Source organism: Brassica oleracea, chromosome C6 (assembly GCF_000695525.1).
Source record: "Brassica oleracea var. oleracea cultivar TO1000 chromosome C6, BOL, whole genome shotgun sequence".
NCBI lineage: Eukaryota > Viridiplantae > Streptophyta > Magnoliopsida > Brassicales > Brassicaceae > Brassica > Brassica oleracea.
In genome coordinates this window covers 39,479,653-39,494,231 of record NC_027753.1, presented here as the reverse complement: position 1 = coordinate 39,494,231, position 14,579 = coordinate 39,479,653, and the positions used below count along the sequence as shown (strand labels likewise).

Below are 14,579 nucleotides of genomic sequence, written 5' to 3'. Positions count from 1 at the left end.
ATGGAAGCCTCAAATGCCACAAGTCTCGTCTCGTAGCCAATGGCAAGTCACAGCAACCGGGCATAGACTGTGATGAGACGTTCAGCCTTCTTGTCAAACCTGCAACAATCCGCACAGTTCTCCACGTTGCTCTCGTACGCGGTTGGCCACTTCATCAACTCGACGTCAAAAACGCATTCCTAAATGGTGATCTTCAAGAGACGATATACATGCACCAACCACCCAGCTTCGTCGACAAGAGTAAACCGAACCATGTCTGCCTCTTGAAGCACTCTCTCTACGGACTCCAGCATGTGCCTCGAACGTGGAACACACGCTTTGCCTCATACGCCAGACGTCTTGGTTTCCGTCAGAGCACCTCCGACAACTCATTGTTCGTACTCTGCTCTGGCTCAGACCTTGCCTACTTGCTTCTATACGTAGATGATATCATTCTTACTGCCTCATCTACCAGTCTCTTGCAACACCTTATCAAGTGTCTCAGCTCCGAGTTTTAAATGTCCGATCAAGGTCATATACATCACTTCCTCGGCATTACACTCAAGAGAGACTCTAACGGCCTTATGCTACATCAACAAAATTATGCAGCTGACATTATACACCGTGCAAACATGGCCAACTGCAATCTCTGTCTCACTCCAGTTGACACCAAACAAAAGCTCTCCGCTGATGGCAGCAAACCGGTCTCTAATCCCACTCTTTATCGGAGCCTCGCAGGTGCACTCCAGTACTTGACATTCACTCGTCCTGACATCGCCTTTGCGGTTCAACAGGTCTGCCTCTTCATGCATGATCCACGAGAAGCTCACTTTCATGCACTCAAAAGAATCATGTGATACGTCAAAGGAACTATCTCATACGGCATCAAGATGACACGCTCTCAGTCTCTCTCCATCACGGCTTACTCTGATGCTGATTGGGCAGGTTGTCCCTCCACTCGTCACTCCACCTCCGGTTATTGCGTCTTCCTCGGTGAGAACCTTGTCGCCTGGTCGTCAAAACGACAGCAAACAATCTCCCGGTCCAGCGCTGAAGCTGAGTATCGAGGCGTTGCTAATGCAGTGTCCGAAGCTACGTGGTTGCGCAACCTTTTGTTGGAAATGAAGATACATATCTCCCGGACCACAATAGTCTACTGCGACAATGTCAGTGCCATATATCTCTCCTCCAACCCGGTTCAACATCAACGAACTAAACATGTGGAGATCGATATACACTTCGTACGCGAAAAGGGTCAAATGGGTCATTTTAAAGTTCTCCATGTCCCCTCTGCTCAACAGTTCGCTGATATTTTCACAAAAGGTCTCCCCTCTCCACTCTTCTTGGACTTCAGAAACAGTCTCACCGTCCGATCATCTGACGCTAAAACTGCGGGGGAGTGTTAGAGAATATACAGTTAGATATAATTAGATATGTAAATATCTTTGTGATACACTTAGATACTCTCTAGAACCATCTAATGTATTGTATATATATTCTCACGTCAATGATAATACTCTCCACGGAGTTTCCTAAACTTACACATTTTTCATAGTTATTTGTATTGGAATGGAACCCAAGAAAAACATGATATTAAGTGACAATTCGTCCCGCGGACCTAGGCTCACAGCCATACAGGGCACCGACCCTAGGTCTGCGGAACGGGTTGTTACGGACTCCCAACATGCTGTGAATCTTTGATGACTCCAAATGGAACTCTGTAACCCAAGGTTTGTTCAATCTTCCCGGATCATACTCCTTAATGTATTCCAGCTTCACCTAACAATTGATATATGTAAACTAAGGAAGAAAGTATTGAGAATGTTCTCAGTCCTATTCATCACGTAAGTCATACATATATACTTGTTACAAGATAATCTCAACACACAAGATCTCGTCTCATCCAATATCTACTTCGTACTTATCTCATAACAATAATGACTTATACGATTATACCCCCAAGTAACGTTATCTACTAACCCATAACCGGTACATACTTAACCCGAACCATAACCATCTCTAACAATATACCCTGCAAAGATGTCACCTTTTTAAAGAAAACACGCTACAACTTTACTTACCAGTTGATGTAATAAGAGTAAGACACAGCAACGATCTGGCCTATCAAAACTTTACGAGAGACAAAGTAGGGGTTATTGTTTGTTGTATTTTAATGGATTTGAAAATCTGAATTAAATCTAGTGTTATTGGTTCTATGATTTTTAAATCTGTATTAAAATCATGTGTCATTGGTTTAATGATTCATAAATACTGTATCAAATCAAGTGTTATTCAATCGTACGGATTTACTAATATATTTGATTTTATAATGGATTTGAATGGATTTGTTTGGATTTTTACTTAAAAATACAAAGATACAAATCCGAGAAAAACCTCCGGATTTGCATATTTTACTTGGATTTATAAATACTATATAGATTTCTAAATCAATCAAAATATATAAACCAATAACACCTCCAAAGAGTGACCTATTTTACGTTCTAACTAATGGGCCTCGATAATTTTCACTAATTGATTTATAAGACATGAAATAATGTGAAACAAAGGAGACAAGTATATATAAAGCCTAAGAATTTATATGTATTATTCTTTCCGCTTAATTACCACATAATGAATATAAATCATTAATAAATTCATTTATTTTCTTTCGAATATAAATAATCTCGACCTGAGTAGATATATTTGCAAGCTCCGATGATTTTTTGGTTACTACTTATCGTAAGATATTCTGTAAAAACTGTAACAAAAATATAATGTTTTAAAAATAACAAAGAAAAAAAAAGAATGAACGAGAAGTTCCACCTTTTTCACTAACTACATAACTAAAAGTTATCACAAATCATTTCCGCCTACTGTAGGAAATCATTAACCACCTAGTTAAATTATTTATTTTATTTAAGATATGATACTAACTCATATAATATAGTATGGTTTATCCTACATATGGAGAGTGAATTAGAATTTGTTCTATTAATAAAGTTAGGAATAAACTTAGCTACATTTAGCAAAAAAAGGGGTAAAATTAAATAAATAAATAAACTTAGCTAGCTTTCATTCTTTGAACTAATCAGAAAACCAAGGAACGATAATTTAATTTATAGCTCGTTACATAACATATTTGAATTACGACTCTCGGATTAATATCTGAAAGATTTGGACCTATTTTTCATCACAAAAGGTACGTAAACTGTAGAATCAAATAATCTTTTCTCTTTATTGCATATAGTTATTTACAACACAGAATGCGCTAGTTATCTAAATATGTGTAACATAAAAGTTTATGGTAGAATGGTAGTTATCGTTTGGACTGAACTTAGGTTCACCCCCTAGGGTGAACCTTTAAATTCACCCCACTCTTTAGCACCAATCAAATTTCCACATAGATTATTAATTAAAAAATATTAAATTAAATAAAAAATAGCTACAAAAAATAAAAATTTTAATTTTAACGACGCTAACGCTTCCACGTAAACCCTAAACCCTAAACCCTAAATCTTAAATTCAAAACCCCATACCCTAAATTCTAAACCCAAATCCAAACCCCTAAACCCAAACCCTATACCCTAAACCCTAAACCCTAATCATAGATCCTAAACCCAAATTATATACCATAAACCCAAAAACTAGACTATAAACCTAAACTCTATACCTTAAACTCAAGTCCTAGACCCTAAACCCAAACCGTAAACCTTAAACCCAAATTATATACCCTAAACCCAAAACTTTAACCATAAGTCCAAACGGTAAACCTTAAACCCAAATCCAAAACCTATACCCTAAATCCAAATCCTAGACCTAAAACCCAAACGGTAAACCCTAAATCCAAACCCCAAACTTAGATGCTATAGGGTTTGGGTTAAGGTTTAGGTTTAGGGTCTAAGACTTGGGTTTAGGGTATAGGGTTTAGGTTTATAGTCTATTTTTTTGGTTTAAAATATATAATTTGGATATAAGGTCTAGGATTAGGGTTTAGGGTATAGGGTTTGGGTTTAGGGTCTAGGATTAGGGTATAAGGATATAGGGTTTAGGTTTAGGGTCTAGGATTAGGGTTTAGGATTTAGGATTAGGGTTTAGGGTATAGGGTTTGGGTTTAGGGCTTTGGACTTGGGTTTATAATTTAGGGTATAGGGTTTTGAATTTAAGATTTAGGGTTTAGGGTTTATGTGGAAGCGTTAGCAGTTTATGTGGAAGCGTTAGCATCGTTAAAATTAGTATTTTTTATTTTTTATAGCTATTTTTTGTTTAATTTAATATTTTTTAATTAATAATCTATGTGGAAATTTGATTGATGCTGGGGTGAACCTAAGTTCTGTCCTTATCGTTTGGATGTTGGATTAGGTGTGAAGTGTTTTATCACATATTCACACCACGTCGTTCGTTGATATTTACATCAAAAGAGAGACAAACACAATCTAACAGAGATCACTAGCCAATGAGAGAGAGCCAACGTACGACAAAAAATCCAGGAGAACAACAAATTGCCCGAAAAAGAAATCAGATATATATGCAATATGTTTTTGTTAAAAATAATATTAATATATGTCTAATTGTTGTTGTCATTTTCTATTTGTCTCCTTGGTTTATACGATGTTTTCTATTTCTCGTTTTGTCGTTGTCAAATGATGTTCTGATTTCATATCCATTATTATAGGCATTCACCAATATTAAGCACATTCATGTTCTCGATTATTTGAACCTGACATTTGTCCATTTCTAAAAATTTGACATTTTATCAATCAGATAAAGTAGTTTTTCATGTGTTATGTCATCTCAATACTTAACTCTGTATATATACTATCATCTAATCAGTCTTACCATCTATATATGATACCAATTAATACTAGTAAATTGTTTTCAGAAATAAGATCTAGTAAAAATATACCAATAATATACATACGTGGTCTTAATCAAGTCTAGTTAACTCTTATGCTATATCTGTGTACTATAATATCACTGAATAATGACACTTGTTTAGCGTAAAGAACCGCCGCCCTCTGCACTAACTTACATATGCCTTGGTTAACTTTACTTCATTAATTTTTCCCTCTAAGCTTCATATATTAATGGTACGACTTTAGTCGTCTATCTTAATCATTTGAGCATTCACATCTGATTAATACTTTAATCAGATACCAGAATTTTACATCTATCATGTCGCCTGTCGTGTTTAATTATATTTATAACAATATAAAATCAGCTCAATAATATCGAAATTATTTGATTAGCTGTTATAACTTTTTTTAATTTGTCTATCGATCATCAGATTTCATGTCTTATTTCCGATGACACAATAACTAATTAAAAATGGATTTGACAAACCAGAAACTGCATGAACAGACTATTTTACGTAAAGCAATTAAGTAATGTGAGTTACAAAAAAAAGCATTAATTAATGTGATAATTCTTAAAAGAAAAAATGGCATGACTATCGTTGCATGCATAATTTAATTTGTGTAACAACGTTTTTAAATAATAAAAAGGTTCCGGTAACCTTTATAAATCTGCCTCGTAGTCTCTATCTCTCTATATATACATGACATCACGACATGACTCCAACTTATAACCACCAATAAATCAAGAAAATCCCTCTCCAACAAAAGAAAAATAAACACATATATATCCAAAAATAAATAAAAAGACATCACCACTTGAATGTTTTTTGTCTTAACACGGGAAAACGCATAAATGTCGAGTAAAATAGCGGCGGAGGTAGCTGCGGCTGCGGTGGTGGTGGTGAGAGAATACGATGAAGAAACCGACAAGCGTGACGTGGAGGAGATGGAACGTGAATGTGATGAGACCGGACCGCCTGGCAAACCGTTAATGGTCTCTGATTTATTAGGAGATCCGGTTCGTCGCGTCCGTCACTTTCCCTGCCATACTATGCTGGTAAATCATATTTTGACCTCTTCAACATATCAAAAAATATTACACAACACAAGTACTATATGATCATGTCTAGGTGGGTTACGGGTTGACATTAGGTACGATTCTATAACTGCAAATTTTCTTATATCAAAATTATTGGTTTGTAGGTTGCAGAGTATGGAGAAGGAAGGAAGATGGTGGGAGTTGTGAGAGGATGCGTTAAAACCGTGACTAGAGGAAACTCAATCTATGTCAAACTCGCTTATGTTCTTGGTCTTAGAGTTTCACCTTCCCATCGGTACTTTCTTTTTCTTTTCTGCTTTTAGTTATTAATGACTAATGTGAATTTTAGAAGATGACACTAAAATCAACTATTTTGTTAAAAGAAAAATCTTTTTAATGTGTTTTTATCCTCTCATGTATTTCAACAGTAATCATGCAACTACCGTTATCTAATGATCATAAAACTGACAAAGACACATTTGTTCACAAGTTCTTTTCGTTACTATTTGTTTTCTTGAAATCGTTGTTTTCTTTTATTTTTCTGTAAAGAATGAACATATACGTAACGGTTTTATGGATACACGCCTCTACACAAGGCACTTATTTAAGTATTTTATATAATTATTAACTTCGAAACAAAAACTCCCAAGTCATACAAGAATCTTGTATATAAATCCACTTAGCCTAAAATCAATTCTAAATTTTTAAGTTACATGCTATGTATGTGTGATGTGTGAGTGAGAATGTATGTTTTGCTTTCTTGAATTTCGAATTCAATTCCACATAATAAACAAAGATTAAACGTAAAGTTGATGATAGATTCCAAATTAAGTTATGTATCCAAAAGAAAGAAGTTGCCCCTTTGGTGACACTTGTATCCACCCTAGTTGATTCTACCTCTCATTTAATTAATCTCCATATAAATTATATCACTTTATTTAACTGATAAAGCATATATGATACACCACGCACTAATATATACAGAAATGAATATGATTACTCGAGCAGGAACTTAGGCATAGGAACAAAACTGGTGCAAACACTTGAAGAATGGTTTAAACAACAAGGCGCAACTTACTCGTACATGGCCACTGATTGTACCAACGAGTCTTCCATTAACTTGTTCACCAAGAAATGTGCCTACATCAAGTTCCGTACACCGACAATGCTGGTTCAACCGGTTCACGCCCATTCCAAACCAATTTGTTCAGATATCACAATCCTCCGGTTAACCACCAAAACCGCTGAATCAATCTACACCGGGGTTTTCAAAGACTCAGAGTTCTTTCCTAGTGACATCGACGCAATATTAACCAGCCGCAACAGCTTAGGAACGTTTATAGCGTTCCCAAAAGAAGAACACGGTCACAAATCTAACCGCTTAGACCGCGATTTCCCAACGGATTATGCGATATTAAGTGTATGGAGCACCAAAGATGTATTCAGGCTGCAAATGAAAGGCGTTTCCCGGTTAACTCACGCGTGCTGCTCCGGTTCGAGATTACTTGATTCTTGCATGCCGTGGATGAAACTACCCTCGTTTCCTAACGTGTTCGACAAGTTTTGGGTTTATTTCATGTACGGAATGCACATGGAAGGCAATGACGGTCCACGCCTCATGAAAAGTTTATGCTATTTTGTTCATAACATTGGGAGACACGACGAAGGATGTGGAGCTGTTGCGACGGAGATTAGTCCTTTGGACCCGGTGGCTTCGGCTGTTCCTCATTGGAAACGGCTTTCGTGGGCTCAAGACCTTTGGTGCCTCAAGAAACTCTCTGATGAACCTGAACTGTCTGATTGGAGTAGCTCAAAATCTTCTTCTTCCAACGTGATTTTTGTTGATCCTCGTGATATCTAATGAATACTGGCAAGAGGATTGTACATAGAAATGATTAAAAAAAAACTTCATGTGACATTCTACAGTTAAGACTATGTCCTGAGGTTTTGTAAGTATAAGAAAAAAAAATCTGATTTAGATCAGCTCCTCTATATCAAAAGAATATTATAAACACTTGGAGATTCTTTAACTTAGGACAATGATGGTGGGAAACCATTTAACTTTGTTGTAAATAAAAGTTATGGTAATGGGCCTAACTAAATAAAAAGCCCATTCAAGATGGTCGTAAAACCTTAGAAGAGAAACCTGACACGGCGACGTTGTCGGACCGACCGAGATGGGAAATGAGACCAAGAGCAACGGAGCTTCAAACATGGGAGGAGGAGGAGGATTCAGGGCGAAGATGGAGCACTATGTCTACAGTGGAGAAAAGAAACACGTTTTGGCAGGGATCGGGATCATCACCATCATCTTCGGCATCCCTTGGTATCTCATGAATCAAGGTCCCGTTCTTTTAGAACCCAATTCAACTTCTTTGTGTTAACAAGCTAGTTTTTACAAGGAAAGTCTAGATTTTTATTTAAAAATGTTTCATTTTGATATTGATAGTTAGATATAAGCTGTTAGATTTGTAATTCAATGAAGTAATAGCATAAGCTTAGGATTCCTAAATTAAATTTTGATTGATAGATTGACTGAACAAATTAAGTTTGATGATTACTGAGGAATGATGAGTTTTTGTTACATCTCAATCAATTTATCATATTTGGTTTTATGTATGTGACTTTTGGTTTCTTCCTTCATTGAGCTAATGTTTAGACTTGACCCTTGTTAAATTTCTCGTTTGTTTTAGGATCAAAGCATCGGTCGCACCAAGATTACATGGAAAAGGCTGATAAAGCTCGTAAAGCACGTCTCTCTTCATCTTCATCCTCTGACAAGTAGTTCTCTCCAATCCATTTTTCCTCACTACCCCACTTGGAGACCTTTTTGTAAACTCTAGTTAGATATATGTGTCCTGGTTGAACATATCTCAGTGATGCCTTGTTTTAGAGTTCAGATACGTTTCATTCACATGTACTTTAGTTTCTGTATGAAATAAGTAAAAGTTTGCTCAAACACAAAACAATGAAAAGGATAAAGAATTCCTCCTAGTTAAAAGCTTCATTCTCATAATATTTCATCTAGAACACACTGTTTCCATCTTGTGAAGGTCACAGATGATTAATAAAAGCAAACATAGACAGTACTAATAGCAATCTCCTACTTGTCTGGCCACCACTTATGTCCTCACAGAGGCATGAGCCTTCTACGTTTGTAGAACCAGAGGAACGCCAAAAATACAAGAACGCCACAGACTCCAGTAATGGTCAAAACCCATTTGAAAACACCTGGCTCTTCAAACAAATCTATCTCAAAATTCATCCCAAAGATCCCTGCCACAACCCCAAAGATGGCCACCACAAACGTCGCAGTAGTAAGCAGCAGCTCAAACTGTATCAGCTGATTCCTCACGTTATCCTGCAAGCAAACACCATAGATTCTAAAGCAAAAAATAAAGATACAAAGTATATGATCAAGATTTAAAAGGTATACATACCAATTGAATGTTGATGAAGTCTTCAGTATCATCAATGTACTCCTTTAACTGAGTTGTAAAAAAAGAAAAACAGAGGATTAAACCTGTTAATAACACAAAGGAGTGGTGTTTAGATGTTACCGAGGTTAGCTTGTTGAGAGTGCTATCAATGACAACAAAGTACGCTTCCAGCAGCATCTCTAGCTCCTCTATATTCTCATTTTCGCTTTCTGAGCTTTTCGCACTGTCGTGCCTGCTCCTTGCAAAGCTCAAGCTTTTCTCAAGTCTCCGGGAGCTAGGAGGAGAGGAAACAGGAGACACCGGCGCAGAGAAAGAGACACCATCATTTGGTAAAGACAAAGAACCTTCCATCCTCTTCTTCTTCTCTGTTAAATACATCTCCGCCATGTCCCCATCATCGTCCATCAGCTGCTCAATCTCATCCCTCACCTTCTGAACTCTTCTCGTCAACGCCACAAGCCTGCTCTTCAGTCTCCTCACACGCTCCAAGTTCACAGTACTGATCTTTGAGGTGAGCTCATCCAATAATGGATACGCCTCAATCTCCAACTCTGAGGCCTGAGCATCAAGGAAGGTACAAGCAGCTTCGAGGGCGACCTCAAGGGCCCTGAACTCGAAAGGCAAGTAATCAGGGGACGTGTCGCCTACAGAACTTGCCTTTAGTCTCTGCTGGAGCTCAACCACATAGCCAAGGACATAGTCATCTAAAGAATTCAATAGCAAAACCTCATCCGCAGTAATAATACAACGGATCTGCTCCAAGTTAACAACAATAGCCCTCTCTCGTCCCAGGATAGTGGAGGGATACACGAACAAAGGATCAAGCAGGCGCAAGTCACGTGCAGGCAAGTCGCATCTACGCATCATTGAGAACTTATCAACCTCGATGACTTGAGTATCAGCAAAAGCGTCAACGCGGATCCATGACTTGAGACCTTGTCCACGCTTCTTGAGACCTGAGACATCAAGTCCGAGGAGAGGCTGTCTCCCTGAGGAAGAAGGGCGAGAAAATGAATCTCCTCTGAGGCTTATGGACGCATCAGGTCGTGGTGGAAGCAGACGATCTTTGAGATCAGACATTGTTTGACAATCAATCTAGAGATACTACAAAACCGAGTAAGTGCATGCAAAGGATGAAACTTGATCAAATATCGAAAACTAAGAAGACGATTCAAAGTTAAAACCTTTTCGATCATACAAACGTACAAGTCATCGAGTGATTGGGACCCAATGATCAAAAAACAGAGAAAAGATCACCGAAAAAAGGTTCTCAAATTGTACATGAGAATCCACATCACTTACGTATAAAAGTTCACGCGACGGGAGACTAGAATCGAGGATTGCCTTCGTTGGATCCTTAGCTTGAGTGAAGGCGAAGAAGCAAACGCAAAGCTTGTGGAGGTTTAAAACCGAATTGCAAACCGATTCTTAACTAGTTTAATTCGGTTTATACTTAAATGTACCGGTTTAAGAGTTAACTAACATTAAACCGAATATTAACCGCTCAAAAAGTTCGGTAGATAATAAAATGATGACGGATGGACGACGTATGAAGATCTTCTCTACCTTCTTCTTTCTTAATTCTCTGTTTGTGATTCTCGTTCTGGACATTGAACTATTGCGATAATTGGAGTTCCTGTAGAGGGTGAATTCGGCATCCCTCAAGACCCGAAGAACAGACGGCCCAGCCCACTCAGGACGAAACGGTGGCTCAGTATGATAGCTCAAAACGCGCCGTCCCCGACTTAACGGCCACTCGAGATAGCATGGATTTCTCGGTCCAACGAGTTAGAAGCCCACGAAGACGATGCAAACTAGGTCACGGGAGTGCACGAAGTCAACTATATAAAAGGAAGGAAATGCAACGAGAAAAGGATCCGAAATCACTGATACTCACTGGGCGGCTAGATTAGAGTTTTACCTTTGTTAACTCGCCTTGTTGTATCTCTCCGGCAAAGCCTTCGAGGCTCCGGTACCTTTCCTTTCACGCATTTCTTTTTCTTTGTAACCGACAAAACGCTCTTCCGACCATTAATAAGACGTCTTTGCTTAAACCCACTTCTAAAACCGAACGTTCTCTCGTTCCGTACCGTTTCCCGATAAAAGAGTTCCGATCATCCTAAAGGTGACCATCAATTTCATTTTCTTTTTCATATAATTTTAAATTAGTTATGCGATTTTTGTATATCTTTCGACAATTTACCTATCTTTCCGATGATCATCATAACACTAAAAAAACGTATTTTTTTCTCCTTTCTCGAGTTATGAGTTTTCTGGTGATCATTTTGCATTACGTATCTGCTGAGTTGACGATGCCAAACTAACCCTTAATTGTATGATTTTTTGTTCAGACACAGAGTTGTGGTATTGTCTGATTTCTGATACTTACTTTTGTTTTGGGCTTTTAAGGATTTTTATGAGCTCTTAGAAGAAGCTATAGGGATGGCGTGTCTATGAACTCTGGTGGTGAAAAGCCTTCAACTTTGCGTGTTTGATTTGAGGAGAGGCCAAAACGAAGGTCGGGAGCTCGACAAGGTCTTGTTATTCTATCCTCCTGATTTAACCTTCTCCAGTCAGCTATCCGTTGTTGTCTCAGCGAAGGGCTTATCACATTCACGAGGTCAGCTTCTAGATATTTTCTCACGGATTCATTGGTTTGTCTCTTTGCGGATCATGTTCATATTGAATCTGAATATTTTTCCGGTTTATTGGAATAATAAGTGCAGACTCTTTTCTCCCCGGAGGCAGCTTGTGAGGTAATAGAAGCAGAGAGACATTCTCATCTTTTCTGAGGTAGAGCCCGATGTATGGATGGTCATGGTACATCATTCTCAACTCTTTTTACTTGTTATATAGCATTCCACATGCTTAAGGAGAACCAACTTGATCTAAACTTTGGTAGATAGTAGAGAAAAAATAAGGAGATTGAAGCCAGCCATATGGAGGATTGATGCATTGCATGCAGAAGGAAGTTCATTCCCTCTTTGTTATGTTTCACGGATCAATTAGGCCATCATTGCTGGATAAAGAACCAAGTGGAGTGCTTATCCGATCACATTTGTATCCATTCATCACAGACTTTTTAAAATGGTGCGCAAATATCCACCTATTCTACATACTAGTCCAAAAATTACAAGATTCTCATCTTTGTGAATGTGTCTCTTCAGGTACTGCAGCGGAGCATTCTCCATGAATTAAAGATTCTGCATTTCAATTTTTTTTTAATAAAGTTCTTTTCAGATGTTTAGGTTTCTTTATTACAAAGTTGAAAAGATTGATCATGTTGTCTACACTTGGTCGTAGAACTTGACCCTTGACGGTTTCAAAAGGTCAAAAATAAACTTCGAATCCAAATTAATTATCATTAGATCCAAATTCACGAAAGCTTTAAAGCTTATCCGTGAATATTTTGAGAGTTCACGTAACATAGAAATGACTTTATTTACATTTAAGAGCCATTCAAGAGACAATTTTCAACTATTTACATTGATCTTATAGTCTCTCTCTGTTGTTATTTATGTGCATTCGAATCATTACGAAGTCGTCGTCGTCGCTTCTTCAAGCGTAAGGATTCACGTGAGAGGAGTAGTCTCTGGTTCCTGCACCTTCCCACCCCATCCATTCCTCCCACGTGTCGCAATCTGGATCATTCATTCCGTTGAATCCCTCTTCATAGACATCGAATGGCTGAAACTCCTCTGCTCCCTCCATCTGATTCTTAATTTGCTTCAACACAATCTTCAAAAAGACAAAACAAAGATCATCAATACACAATGACTTGGCTTTTTTAAACCGAATGTTTGCGTAAAGACAAGACACTTACATCGTAAGCTTCGTTGATTGTCTGAAACTGCACTCCACAGTTGCTTCCTCTACAAACATCTGGATGATACTGCAACAACAGATCAGAAAGATGACAACTTTGAGAAACCCAGATAACCAAATCGATGAAAAATCGAATCTTTTAACAGATCTAAACGATTGAGCTAAGGTATAAAAAGGTCAAACCTTTTTGGCGAGTTGTCTGAAAGCTTGCTTGACCTCGTATTCAGATGAATCTGGTCGGATCCTGAGGGTCTTGTACGGATCCATTACAGAAGACGAAGAACAGACGACTCCTTTCCTGTTCAGCATCTTCGTGTTCTTTCGTCTGCTGTTCTTCAATCGAAGCGATGAAGAAGCTGAGGAGAACGAAGATCCGGGCAGACCCGAGAACCCGTTTCCTCCGATCGTTAAAGAAATAGTCATTTTTCTTGAGAATAATTTGAGTTCTAGAATAGCAAATATGAATTCTTTTTTTTTTTAGGGATTAAAGTGAAATTTAAAAAAAATGGATTTGTGGACTGGATAGGGAGAGAGGTAGAGGCAGGGAACAAATATATAGAGCCGAGAGAGAAGCGGTGACTAGTTTTCTCGTCATCTATTACTGTCCTTATCCTTATCCATTACCCTATTTTTTTTTTTTTTTCCCAAATTGTTGATATAAATGGAGAAGGGACTAAGCCCAATTACAAGGCCGAAATCCACATACACTACAAATCCGAAAAAGACAACAAGCCCACAGGCCGTCCAAGAACAGTTAATGGGCCAACGACCCAACACCCAAACCACGAGACACCCGACGACTTCGGCTGGTCCACGCGTCGAAGAGACCGGATACGTGGAATGATCAGGACCGTCGGAGCGACACGCATCGCTTCCGTCTCCACTCAACCGTCACCGCTTGGAAACATCGCCGGAACTGTCTCGCCGCAAAACTCGTTCCGACGGAGCTCATAAGACCGAAGAGCCTCCGTCGAAACCACCACCTTTCTTCAACGCTAGATCTTCTTCCCGGAGAGATGCATCGAACCAATCGAGATCTCCTCCACTTAAAGCAAACCGACAACCAATTGAAACCTATGTTACATGGAAACGGAAGCGGGTACGCGGAAGCGGAAGCGTATGGAAGCGCAGAAGCGAGATTTTTTGAAAAATTAGGAAGCGGGTACGTATTGGAAGCGTATATCCATATGTATGTATATATATGTGTATATATATATATTAAAATATAAGATTTTTTTGAAAAAAAAATTAGGACTAAAAATTATATGTTATAAATTTAAATAAATTATTTATTCATTTGTAATAATTTTGTAATGATTTCATATTAAAACTGTGAAAATAGACATAAATTAAGTTTAAAAGAAATTATTATATTAATTATTGTTAATGCTTCATAAATAATTGACACAATATATTTGAATATATGATATATGTTTAATAAAA

General features: G+C 37.9%; 4 protein-coding genes and 1 long non-coding RNA gene across 7 annotated transcripts; 3 read left to right on the top strand and 2 right to left on the bottom strand.

The window, feature by feature from the left end:
• Positions 1-5,584: 5,584 nt before the first annotated feature.
• On the top strand, positions 5,585-7,775 carry LOC106299442 (probable N-acetyltransferase HLS1). The gene is made up of 3 exons (XM_013735539.1): positions 5,585-5,889; positions 6,036-6,166; positions 6,880-7,775. The coding sequence occupies exons 1-3, from the start codon at positions 5,686-5,688 to the stop codon at positions 7,730-7,732; spliced, it is 1,188 nt and encodes a 395-aa protein (XP_013590993.1). The 5' UTR covers positions 5,585-5,685; the 3' UTR covers positions 7,733-7,775.
• Positions 7,776-8,002: 227 nt separating this feature from the next.
• LOC106298554 lies at positions 8,003-8,790 on the top strand. Its single transcript, XM_013734693.1, has 2 exons — positions 8,003-8,214; positions 8,565-8,790. Exons 1-2 carry the CDS (start codon positions 8,049-8,051, stop codon positions 8,654-8,656), a joined length of 258 nt encoding a protein of 85 aa, XP_013590147.1. The 5' UTR covers positions 8,003-8,048; the 3' UTR covers positions 8,657-8,790.
• Positions 8,791-8,865: 75 nt separating this feature from the next.
• Positions 8,866-10,696, bottom strand: LOC106298563 (magnesium transporter MRS2-10-like). 3 transcript variants are annotated; one of them, XM_013734702.1, is made up of 4 exons: positions 10,614-10,696; positions 9,432-10,415; positions 9,312-9,359; positions 8,866-9,232 (listed from the first exon to the last, which is right to left on the bottom strand). In XM_013734702.1, the coding sequence occupies exons 2-4, from the start codon at positions 10,389-10,391 to the stop codon at positions 9,002-9,004; spliced, it is 1,239 nt and encodes a 412-aa protein (XP_013590156.1). In that variant the 5' UTR covers positions 10,392-10,415; positions 10,614-10,696; the 3' UTR covers positions 8,866-9,001. The 3 variants fall into 3 exon arrangements, with proteins under 3 accessions (XP_013590156.1, XP_013590157.1, XP_013590155.1); XM_013734703.1 differs by having other exon boundaries at positions 9,432-10,406; positions 10,614-10,660; XM_013734701.1 differs by lacking the exon at positions 10,614-10,696 and adding an exon at positions 10,496-10,584 and having other exon boundaries at positions 9,432-10,406.
• Positions 10,697-11,843: 1,147 nt separating this feature from the next.
• On the top strand, positions 11,844-12,502 carry LOC106299726. Its single transcript, XR_001261854.1, has 3 exons — positions 11,844-11,931; positions 12,214-12,401; positions 12,479-12,502. It is a non-coding gene; the product is annotated as an uncharacterized LOC106299726 (long non-coding RNA).
• A 155-nt stretch (positions 12,503-12,657) lies between these two features.
• LOC106298315 (chaperone protein dnaJ 8, chloroplastic-like) lies at positions 12,658-13,672 on the bottom strand. The gene is made up of 3 exons (XM_013734416.1): positions 13,320-13,672; positions 13,135-13,203; positions 12,658-13,049 (listed from the first exon to the last, which is right to left on the bottom strand). Exons 1-3 carry the CDS (start codon positions 13,557-13,559, stop codon positions 12,870-12,872), a joined length of 489 nt encoding a protein of 162 aa, XP_013589870.1. The 5' UTR covers positions 13,560-13,672; the 3' UTR covers positions 12,658-12,869.
• Positions 13,673-14,579: the final 907 nt, after the last annotated feature.

What these genes read in the sequence shown, in the direction of transcription:
- LOC106298315 (XM_013734416.1), bottom strand. Translation starts at nt 13,559, where the DNA reads ATGACTATTTCTTTAACGATCGGAGGAAACGGGTTCTCGGGTCTGCCC. An exon ending in TCAGACAACTCGCCAAAAAG is followed by an intron (nt 13,204 to 13,319) that starts GTTTGACCTTTT and finishes CTGTTGTTGCAG; the next exon opens with TATCATCCAGATGTTTGTAG. An exon ending in CAATCAACGAAGCTTACGAT is followed by an intron (nt 13,050 to 13,134) that starts GTAAGTGTCTTG and finishes GTCTTTTTGAAG; the next exon opens with ATTGTGTTGAAGCAAATTAA.
- LOC106299442 (XM_013735539.1), top strand. Translation starts at nt 5,686, where the DNA reads ATGTCGAGTAAAATAGCGGCGGAGGTAGCTGCGGCTGCGGTGGTGGTG. An exon ending in TTCCCTGCCATACTATGCTG is followed by an intron (nt 5,890 to 6,035) that starts GTAAATCATATT and finishes ATTGGTTTGTAG; the next exon opens with GTTGCAGAGTATGGAGAAGG. An exon ending in AGAGTTTCACCTTCCCATCG is followed by an intron (nt 6,167 to 6,879) that starts GTACTTTCTTTT and finishes TTACTCGAGCAG; the next exon opens with GAACTTAGGCATAGGAACAA.
- LOC106298563 (XM_013734701.1), bottom strand. An exon ending in CTCTCAACAAGCTAACCTCG is followed by an intron (nt 9,360 to 9,431) that starts GTAACATCTAAA and finishes TTTACAACTCAG; the next exon opens with TTAAAGGAGTACATTGATGA. An exon ending in ACTTCATCAACATTCAATTG is followed by an intron (nt 9,233 to 9,311) that starts GTATGTATACCT and finishes GTTTGCTTGCAG; the next exon opens with GATAACGTGAGGAATCAGCT.
- LOC106298554 (XM_013734693.1), top strand. Translation starts at nt 8,049, where the DNA reads ATGGGAAATGAGACCAAGAGCAACGGAGCTTCAAACATGGGAGGAGGA. An exon ending in TTGGTATCTCATGAATCAAG is followed by an intron (nt 8,215 to 8,564) that starts GTCCCGTTCTTT and finishes CGTTTGTTTTAG; the next exon opens with GATCAAAGCATCGGTCGCAC.